General features: G+C 41.0%; 1 protein-coding gene across 1 annotated transcript in view; it reads left to right on the top strand.

Moving 5' to 3' along the window:
* The first annotated feature begins 6834 nt into the window (after nt 1-6834).
* Nucleotides 6835-11145, top strand: part of LOC139760228 (uncharacterized) — a 6910-nt gene continuing 2599 nt past the window's right edge. Inside the window, exons 1-4 of the mRNA XM_071683156.1 lie at nt 6835-7291; nt 8233-8420; nt 9288-9417; nt 10203-10394. Of these exons, the coding sequence (XP_071539257.1) occupies nt 7234-7291; nt 8233-8420; nt 9288-9417; nt 10203-10394 (568 nt within the window). The 5' untranslated portion in view covers nt 6835-7233. The remainder of the gene's footprint in view (nt 7292-8232; nt 8421-9287; nt 9418-10202; nt 10395-11145) is intronic.

Here is an 11145-nt window from a genome sequence, read left to right as displayed (position 1 = left end):
ATTGCTTTGAGAATAGGCCACCAGAACCTGTTGTGTCGCGAGGCGACGGACTGTATTGATTGAACCGTCCTAGCCGAGCTTGGGATAATATTATTGTCTTCCCTACGAGATGGCCAGCCAGCTCTCTGGCAAGGTGATCCGTCGTAATTACAGCACCAGAGGGAACGAATAGGGGCCCCAAAGAATGAATGGAACATGTCTGTGATTTCTCCAAGGGAGCCTGCAGTATCCACTTAAGTCCGATGGGGTTCGAGGTGTCAGGGATTATATTTGATGTGGGCGAGTGTGTTCAAAAAGAGCCAAGGGTATATATTTTTTTTCCTGTTCAGTATGTACCACTGTGAGACCCACTACAGTGAAGAATGAATACTTCAGCAAGATGTCCGTGTCTTCCTCCGTCTTCACGGTGCAATTGGGCGCTCTGAGAAGGATGTCAAGATAAGGAGTACTTTCCTCAGACCTCTGAGGACCTCTGAAACTTGAGCGGAGCTTCGCCTGTGACAACGTTAGATAGTACTTAGTGGGGCAGATGTAATTTTCATCTCTGTTAGAAAAGTCGTGTACCATGAGAAATTTTCTCCTCTCAGGATATCTGACTACGAAATGGTACGTGTAACTGACGCCATTTCACAGCTTCTCTCAAAATACCTTGATCGACTGTAAGCAAATGTCAGACTAGATCTGGAATTTAAAAAAGGAAAAGAAATAGACAGGACGTACTTGCTGAAGGAGGACATTCGGGTGTAAAGGAATTCCGGTGTTTCGCACTGTACGGAAAGATACAAATATGACAACCGGCTTGAGTTCCAAACGCTCACACAAGCGATCATGTGACGCAGTTGCTTGCCGAATATCATACCGTCTAGCATATGCAGGAAGCACAAAAAGCATCTACATCACTACATGTGAAAGCAGTAGTCCATACAAGGACAGACTGACCATTTATACAATCGGAACACCTGTTGAGAAGAGTTGACTTTACGTCATTTGAACAGGACTCCAAGTTTCTTTGAGTCAGATTTAGCTCTTCATGTAATGTGGAGTTTTAAAAGCATAAATGACGCTACAATGATACTGAATGTGTTTATTTAGCTGAAAGGCGAAACCACAGATCCATCAAAAGAGACAGACACTTTGTGAGGATTTTTAGAAAGATCGATAGACAGAGACTGGGTTATAAAGGTGTTAAACTCAATCAAGATTGCATGATCCTCATTGAGAATCCCCGTCGAAGTGTGAGTTTGTAGAGGAAGTTGTGACGAGATGAGACGCAAGACAGTGCAAGAGAGGATGGAGTGAGTTTGGAAAGACTTGGAGAAATATGGTGCTATATATATATATATATATATATATATATATCCTCCATGTATATATATATATGAATGTAAATAGCCGACCTTAACGTTAAAAAATCAAGGCAAACAAGGAAATGGAACCCAGTAATCTTCCCGAACGTCAGACTAATAACGTATCATAAATCGGAAAACAATTTCATAAAGTCAGTGTGAGGGTCAGTGATGAACGGCAGGGTTCGAGGCTGAAGGATGCCAAGGAATATTGGATCGAAGAAGCTCAGGATAAACGAGGCGGGGTTCTTTAGGGTGAGTCCCATGGGGTGTTGGAGGCTTCAAATGGTGACCTTGTAATGGTATAGTTACTCCACTTGAAGAGTTCGATTCACGTATTGGAAGTTATCAATTCTCCATTTCCTCCTATAGTGTGGTAGCGTCAAGAAAAGATGACTGAACCTAAGAGGAAAAAATCCTCACTTGGCCCCTTTTTCTGTTCCTTCTTTTGAAAAGTAAAACAGAAGGGAAGGATTTCCAGCCCACCTCTCCCATTTCTCTTGGTTGCTTTCTACGACACACAGGGAATACGTGGGCAGTATTCTTTCTCTCTTATCCCCAGGGATAATATATATATATATATATATATATATATATATATATATATATATATATATATATATATATATATATATATATATATATATATATATATATATATATATATATATATATATACACATATAATTCCGTAATCAAGTTGTGGGTTTATACATAGAAATATGTAGATAGATAATCATATATTCATACCATGTCCTAATATTCTTTTTCTGTATGGTAATTAAGAGAGAGCGTAATACGACTTGCTGAAGTCACTCACGTGAACTCAATAAGCCTCGCCAATCCGAAGTTCATTTTCATATATAATGAAGTTAAGATCCTGTCGCAATAAAATGCACTTAATTACTATAACTTTCTGGCGCATAATTTTACGCGATGGCAAAAACTCGGCTGAGGCTTGCATATGAATGATGTCATTTGGGCCGCTTTGCGTAGACGAAATTCTGAAATGTGTTCGTTGTGACGGCGGATCATCAAGAACGGGTCCCTTGCCCCAGGAAGCCAACCCTTGATTTTCTGAAATCGTGAGTAAACTATACGTGACAATATTGTATCCCCTAATTACATATATATATATATAATTTCCCCATTCCGATCTACGTGACCTAATTATCTATTAGTGTTTAAGTGTTTCCAGATTTGGGTAAAGGATTTCATCAACGGACTGTCATATTTCTCTCTTTTGTCTCCCCTGATGATGTGATTTTTACACGAAAGTGCACTTGGGAACTTATCATGTTTCATTTTCCCCGTGGACTCATAGGAATATCTTGATCACGCGCAAAATTGTGATCCTTTCCAATATATATATATATATATATATATATATATATATATATATATATATATATATATATATATATATATATATTTTTTTTTTATACTTTGTCGCTGTCTCCCGCGTTTGCGAGGTAGCGCAAGGAAACAGACGAAAGAAATGGCCCAACCCCCCCCCCCCCCCATACACATGTACATACACACGTCCACACACGCAAATATACACACCTACACAGCCTTCCATGGTTTACCCCAGACGCTTCACATGCCTTGATTCAATCCACTGACAGCACGTCAACCCCTGTACACCACATGACTCCAATTCACTCTATTCCTTGCCCTCCTTTCACCCTCCTGCATGTTCAGGCCCCGATCACACAAAATCTTTTTCACTCCATCTTTCCACCTCCAATTTGGTCTCCCTCTTCTCCTCGTTCCCTCCACCTCCGACACATATATCCTCTTGGTCAATCTCTCCTCACTCATTCTCTCCATGTGCCCAAACCACTTCAAAACACCCTCTTCTGCTCTCTCAACCACGCTCTTTTTATTTCCACACATCTCTCTTACCCTCACGTTACTTACTCGATCAAACCACCTCACACCACACATTGTCCTCAAACATCTCATTTCCAGCACATCCATCCTCCTGCGCACATCTCTATCCATAGCCCACGCCTCGCAACCATACAACATTGTTGGAACCACTATTCCCTCAAACATATATACATATATACATTTGAACTGCGAGGAGAGCGTGAGGTGATAGATAGGCTTAGAGGGGAAATCATGAGAGCATATGACACTAGTACGGTCGAACAAGGACGATAGCTGATGACCTGATGGCCTTAGAGTAGTTCTCTCTCTCTCTCTCTCTCTCTCTCTCTCTCTCTCTCTCTCTCTCTCTCTCTCTCTCTCTCTCTCTCTCTCTCAAAAATGAAAAATCTAATCACCCGCTACGAAACGGGAATTTCAGTCCCCTTGGCACGGCGTTAAGGCATAATGATCGGTTCATAATTAGAGCTGATAGGAAGCTGTTGGTGATATCGGATAATTGTTCATTTTCAATTATTCATGTACCAATATTTGGGTGGGCAATGAATGCGCAGTGTGTTCAGAGCAGAGTGGAAATCTCCTGATTCACAACAAGGGTTCGGCGAACTGCGAACTTCTCTTTTCGTTCAGTGGTAAATAATAGATATGGCTGGGTTCATGAGAGAGAGAGAGAGAGAGAGAGAGAGAGAGAGAGAGAGAGAGAGAGAGAGAGAGAGAGAGAGAGAGAGAGAGAGAGAGAGAGAGAGAGAGAGAGAGAGAGAGAGAGATCAAAGAAATTCGACGTTTTCAAGTCTCAGTTACGTCCCGTGGTACTGTAAGTAGACTTAGACCATTAACTAGAAATATCGGCTTTACTGGCAGAGGTCGACCATCGTGTGCCGTGGAAATAGATTTGGGTTGGAAACTGAGAAGCGGCTGATCGAAACATACTAAAGTAATCTGATTCCATGGACGTTGTATAAGGTACTTAAACGTAAAGGTGTATTCAGTTATCTCGACCAATAAAAAAGATATAGAAAAAAAAAGTTTACTTAAAATCATGTATCATAGTTTCGTATAAGATATGATTAAGACAATATATACTTACTAAAAGTAAGATTGGAAGATAGGATATGGCAATCATTCGAAAAACAAGGAAATTTAATGACTTACATATTACATAATCCCCCCAACACACACACACACACACACACACACACACACACACACACACACACACACACACACACAAAATGAAATAAGATAAAATAAAACTGTTGGGAGATCTCATTCCTCGGAAATTCCTATTCACAACGAAATGGGGAACACGCGTTTTGCTAACCTATTCCACCTTATTTCGCATATATCAGTTCTACCTCTATGGAGATATATACTGAATGCATTTACATCCAGTGCTAATTCTGTTCTGCCGCCATATTCGCTCAGAGGAGGGACACTACCCACTCTATCACTTCCGGGTATATAAATGGATATCACATGTTTCTGGCCATTTATTAAAGGGCCAGAGTGAGGCCTGAGTTATATCGCAATTATAACCGGCTAAATCTGCTATACACTTTTTGTTCATTGACGATGTATTGAGCTGATATCATCGAGGACTTTGCCACGACTAAGAATTGCTCGCACCTTGTTTAGAGAGAGAGAGAGAGAGAGAGAGAGAGAGAGAGAGAGAGAGAGAGAGAGAGAGAGAGAGAGAGAGAGAGAGAGAGAGAGAGAGAGAGAGAGAGAGAGAGAGAGAGAGAGAAATAGTGCTCACTAAATGGCAATGTTACAAAATCCAACGAGACAAAATCAAAAGTTTTTACGGTTTTTTTCACCTCGGAATCTGAAGAACGAGCGTCTTCGGCAGTGTTCTCGGAGGCCTCAATCAGGTCTTTCATTACCCGTCGGGTTCACAGACGTCATTTGCTCCCTTCTGGTAGCAGATCCTCTTGTGTTCTCCAACTCGTGTCCTTCCAGGTGGGGATGGCAGAGGAGAAGAACACGTAACAGCGATGTTCTTAGATGCATTCTCTTGCCAAGCGGTGCTGCTGGAAGCCATCAGCGATGCCTGGGTTTCCAGTTCACTCCGTAAGAATGAAAGCAGAAGTGAGTGATGTAAGACATAGAGAAAACTGATCAAAATATCCGTTCTTTAAGGTCTTGCCGAAGAGTACGCTCCTGTAGCTAAGACTGGGTGACAGGCAGTCATCGTATAGGTATTTCCCTTCTTATTACAGCTCGCTCTTTATGGTATATTGTACGTGTGAAGAAAATGCTTTTAGTATTACAAACTAAACCTGACGGCTTCTGTTCCGTTTCGAAGGTCACAGTGGGCAACAGATTATTGATCGTACGAGGGATATTTTTTGTCGTCTGCTAATACTTCGTCTCTCAACAGACCCACAAGACTTCGTTAAGACGGAGAGATGATTTTGGAAAGTTCTTCGAACAAGATGTGTTCACCTTTAATCCCTAAGTCTCCATTTCTCAGTCATGTCTTACACAAGATGTGGTCTCGAAGGTGGGGTTCCGACATACGACCTCCGACTTACGACCTCCTACTTACGACCTCCGACCTACGACCTCTGACCTACGACCTTCGACCTCCGGCATCAACTTGAACCTGCCAGTTGAATAATCTTCCCTGTTGTATGGTGGCGCTGGCCTCAACTATAAGCCTGAGTCAGAAAGAAGCTTTTTGTCTTGTAAACATTGACCGAAGAGACATGTTGAAAGGATATTGCAACGGAAACCTTCCATAACCATGGCATTTAGACGTGCACCTTTGGGTTGAAGTGCCCAGTTGCTTGTATGAAAGACCTTCTGCCTTTCTCCCAACTCACGCACGTATACAGTGACATTTTCACGAATGTCATTACTTAGGAATCTACCTATGAATCATTGCGATGTTCATCTCTTGAATAATTTCAAATTACAAAAGAGTTTTAAAACGAATCCTTCATCAAGGTGCAGACGTGAGCGGGGATTAAAAGATTCATCACTTTATCAAAACTGAATATTTCCTTTTAATGTCTAAGTAAGGATCTCCTGATGGGCACTCGTGAAGCTACCATTGACTAAGGGAGCCTCGCACCTCATTGTTAACACTCAGTGGCTGAAATCTCGTTGTGCCCTGGTTAGGGGGATCTGGGTCATACATGAGATAAGAAGACATGATAAGGGTGACTGAATTCTACTGACGCGACGAAGAGTAATAAGGAAAAGAGAATTGTTCTTGATGTTTCAGTGGTGTGAATATATACACACACACACACACATATATATATATATATATATATATACATATATCTACGTGGGTTCATACTCCTTTGTCTGTCGTCTGGACACTACCCACCTGTCCAACGTTCCGAAAAACCATTTCAACACACCACAAGACCCGCTTATGCCCAGGATGCAACTTCCACACTGAAGATGATATAAAGTCTTACACCTCAAGTGTCCCCCAGTCATCCCACAAAAACACTCATACATTATTACCACATTATTTGACCTATGGACCCATACGGAGCACTTGGCTTGCATCCTGAGCGTTGCCATAATCTTCTAAGATAACAACAACAGGATATATAGCCGGCCACGAGAGCCAAGCCTTAGTGCGTGGACAGGATATCCTACGGTGCTACAGTTTCAAGATGTGACAATCCCACTGCTGCGTCATTTCCACTGCGTGAAGCGGGTATCAGTAATGGCCAACCAGAGCTCTCGAGGAGATAGTATCTATACGTGTGTGTGTGTGTGTGTGCAAGCACGATTGTTAAGCAGCTCTTTTCCCCTTAACTGTGAAGGCGACATAGATCCAGCAGCCGTTTTTGATAGATGAGGCAAAGAAGTTGAATCTGCAGCGTAGGGCCGTGTTGCACCATAGCCATCTGTTATCTCAAGAAGACTGTAATGTTGTGTGGCCAGTGGCAAAAGAAGGTGTGAGGGTCTGTACAGACTTTGGGGAGTGTATGGTTGGTTGGTTCTCCCAGCTGAGGCGAAAAACGCAGGAATGATGAAAAGATGTCTCTTATTGAGTCTGACTCTTCTACTGGAGCAAGCCTTCTCAGGTAAGACATGTTTAGATACTAATTTTGTCGACTACAAGTCAACTGACTCAGCAATTACAGGTCAGACAGCGTTCAAGTCAGAGATTTGAAGCAATAAGTTTGAATATTAAGGCATATGTGTACGTCAGCTGAAATTTGCTGGTCAGATGGCATGTACTTCAACCAAATCAACAGCAGAGGAGTCAAAGAGTCGGCAGATCACCTCGTAAACAAATTAACCAGTGAGTGTTAGATATAAAGACTAGATCAATCAGCGGAGCATAGATACCGGTCAACCTGTGTGTGTGTGTGTGGTAGACCTAACACTAGGTCAACCAGTTCAGTGTAGATACAGGTCACGTTTACTGTGTGTGTGTGTGTGTGTGTGTGTGTGTGTGTGTGTGTGTGTGTGTGTGTGTGTGTGTGTGTGTGTGTGTGGCAGAATTAAAGAGCAGATCAAGCAGCTCAGATACAAGCAGATCACTCTCTGTGATAGAGTTTAGCTTAGATACAGGTCAACCCTATCTGAGGCTAGCGAAAGGGGTGTTAAACTAATTCCAGGTCATCTTCACTGACCTGACCTCTGCTCATGATAGTGGTTCTCGAGTGCTATCATTCTATATCCTCACTTACTTCATGCTGTGTGTCCTGATATATTCCCAAATGAATATGTCTCTTAGATGGATCATTATATATTGATGAGTGGAATATATCTTTCTCAACTATCATGTTAGTTATCCAACATATCTGCAGTTTAATCATGATTAACTTAATGGAATGATTTGTAAGATACGGAAGAACCCACTCGACCTAACACAAACGCTTACTAACAAACACTAACTACGTCGTAAGGGACAAAAGCACACATACTCAAAAAAATAAAAACACATACAAAGACACACTCCTAATTCTGCTGTTGTGGTCAACTTGTACAATCTACATGTCTAAATCATCTCTCCTAGATTCGTCGATCGTGACTGTAAATGACAATATGTGGGCAGAATTCTCCCTGCCTGATAACCAACCAGCTCAGCTTATGTTCTGGGCTGAAGAACCTGATGCCAACTTCAGATTAGTATATGAGAAATACAGATTTTCCTTCAGAGTTAGGGAAGAGCACAAATGGACTGCGATTACCTTCTCTGCCGTTGTGAGTATATTGCACATTCATATCTATCAGTATATATATATATATATATATATATATATATATATATATATATATATATATATATATATATATATATATATATATATATATATATATATATATATATATATATATATATATATATATATATATATATATATACAGGAGGGTGAGAGGCGTGCAAGGAATAAAGTGAATTGGAATGATGTTGTATACCGGGGTCGACGTGCTGTCAGCGGACTGAACCAGGTCATGTGAAACGTCTCGGGTAAACCATGGAAAGGTCTGTGGGGCCTGGATGAGCATAGGGAGCTGTGGTTTCGGTGCATCACACATGACAGCTAGAGAGAGAGTGTGAACTAATGTGGCCTTTTTTGTCTGTTTTCCTGGTGCTACCTCGCTGAAGCAGGGGATAGTGATGCTGTTTCCTGTGGAGCGGGTTTGCGCCATGAATGGATGAAGGCAAGCAAATATGAATATGTACATGTGTATATATTCATATGTCTGTGTGTCTATGTCTATGAGTGGATGGGCCATTCTTCGTTTGTTTCCTGGTGCTACATCGCTGATTCGGGAAACAGCGATTTTGTACAATGAATAATAGAATATATATATATATATATATATATATATATATATATATATATATATATATATATATATATATATATATATATATATATATATATATATATATATATATATATATGTATATATGTGTGTGTTTTTGTGTATGTGTGTGTGTGTGTGTGTGTGTGTGTGTGTGTGTGTGTGTGCGTGTGTGTCTGTGTCTGACTCTGTGTGTCTGTATGTATAATCATCTATGAGCATTGATATATACTAATTGTATTCGTATTACCTCCACAGTCCATGCAGATCCCAAGCTATGGATATGAGATAAAATTTAGCAAGCCACTCAGTCTGACTCAACGAGAGGCTTTGGTAAGGAGCGAAGCCCGAATTCACTGGCAATTGTGTCCCTCTGTCGACACCTGCGGTAAGTGTGTGGGGTTGTACAAACCCTTCTTGAGTTTGTGGTTGGAAGTGGCCTTAAATAACAATACTCTGGTCTGTCATGATCGTTACTCTTGCGTCTGTGAAAGATGGTAGGAGTTCTTTGACTCATCTCACTGCAACGGAACTGGTTTACTTGAGAAAGCTGCCGTCATTGCAGACCATTGGCGGGATAAGGGATAGGTTATAAATCTAACAACGGGTAGAAAGCGGGATCTGATGACTCTGATCAGGATCTGTTAGAGGATGCATAGAATCCAAGTGAAACTTGATCAGTTTCCAACTCCTTGTTATGCCGCTGGTTGCATAATCATGTTCGGAGTATCATGGGAGTACAATCTGTATGAATATACAGATATGTATATATGTTTACTTACTTGTGGACTAGCCCCAATGGAAAGAAAGTGCAGCTGAGTGGGATTTAATCCGGATGTTTTGCTTAAACTTGGAATGATATATCCGGATGATTCACAGCAACGAATGCTAGCTCTGTTGCCTCTCCGCTTATCCACATAGTTTTGTAGGGGTCCCATTACACTGTATGTACCCCAGTATATATATATATATATATATATATATATATATATATATATACATATAATGTGTGTGTGTGTGTGTGTGTGTGTGTGTGTGTGTACGTATCTAATTACCTATTTGTACAATAAGGGGAGGGAATTCCTTTCCTTGGAGAAACACAAACATTTCAATATGTACTTTATTTATCCCTAAAGATTCGATATAACTTTTGTTTTCTTCCTTCCTCTACAGCCTTAGGTCCACCACCTGGCTCTCCACCAGAATCCTCATTCTCAGAGACATTATTCAACATGGAGATTCTACTACGTTCTCCTCTCACTTCCATAATTCTGGGCACATTATGTTTGATTCTGATCGCTACTGTACTAATCCTGGCCCTCTGCAACTGCCACCTGAAGAGGAAACTGACAAATAAGATTCGAGGTAAGTACGAAGGCTTTCCTACTTCTGTATTTCCATTTTGGATGAAGTTTGAAGCTTAGCTCTTGCTGTAAAAAGCTGCAGTCTGAATTATCCTTTTTGTGACAGCTGAAATCTGGTATAACTGTTGTATTGGCTTAAGCTTAGGATACCCTCTTGCAGTAGCTGAAGACTGAAGTACCCTTGGCTGATATATCTTGAATAGCTCTAGCTTAAGTCTGAAGTACCCTCTTGCACTAGCTGAAGTTTGCACGAGCAATAGCTGAAGTTTGAAAGGTCTTACATTCGGGTGATTCTGAAGTATTTCCTTCGACAGCTTCAGTCTGAAGTACCTCATACATTAGCTTGTCTGTAGTGCCATCTTCCTTCAGCTGAAGTCTGTGAACTCTGAACTAACAACGCAGAAATTTTTCTAATCTTCTGATGAAAATTTCATGTGTGTGTGTGTGTGTGTGTGTGTGTGTGTGCGTGTGTGTGTGTGTGTGTGTGTGTGTGTGTGTGTGTGTGTGTGTGTGTGTGTGTGTGTGTGTGTGTGTGTGTGTGTGATTACTATGTGTGATTACTAAGTGTGATTATCATGTGTGATTCCTCTTTCTGTATACCTCGAGTTGCCCCGTCTCTAAACCTTGTATGTATATACCATGGCTTTGCTCTACTGTACACACACACACACACACACACACACACACACACACACACACACACACACACACACAACATACACACACATGTGTAGTTTTCACATGTCAGTGTA

This window comes from Panulirus ornatus, chromosome 35, assembly GCF_036320965.1.
Source record: "Panulirus ornatus isolate Po-2019 chromosome 35, ASM3632096v1, whole genome shotgun sequence".
NCBI classification, from domain to species: Eukaryota; Metazoa; Arthropoda; class Malacostraca; order Decapoda; family Palinuridae; genus Panulirus; species Panulirus ornatus.
This window is presented reverse-complemented; position numbering and strand designations above follow the sequence as displayed.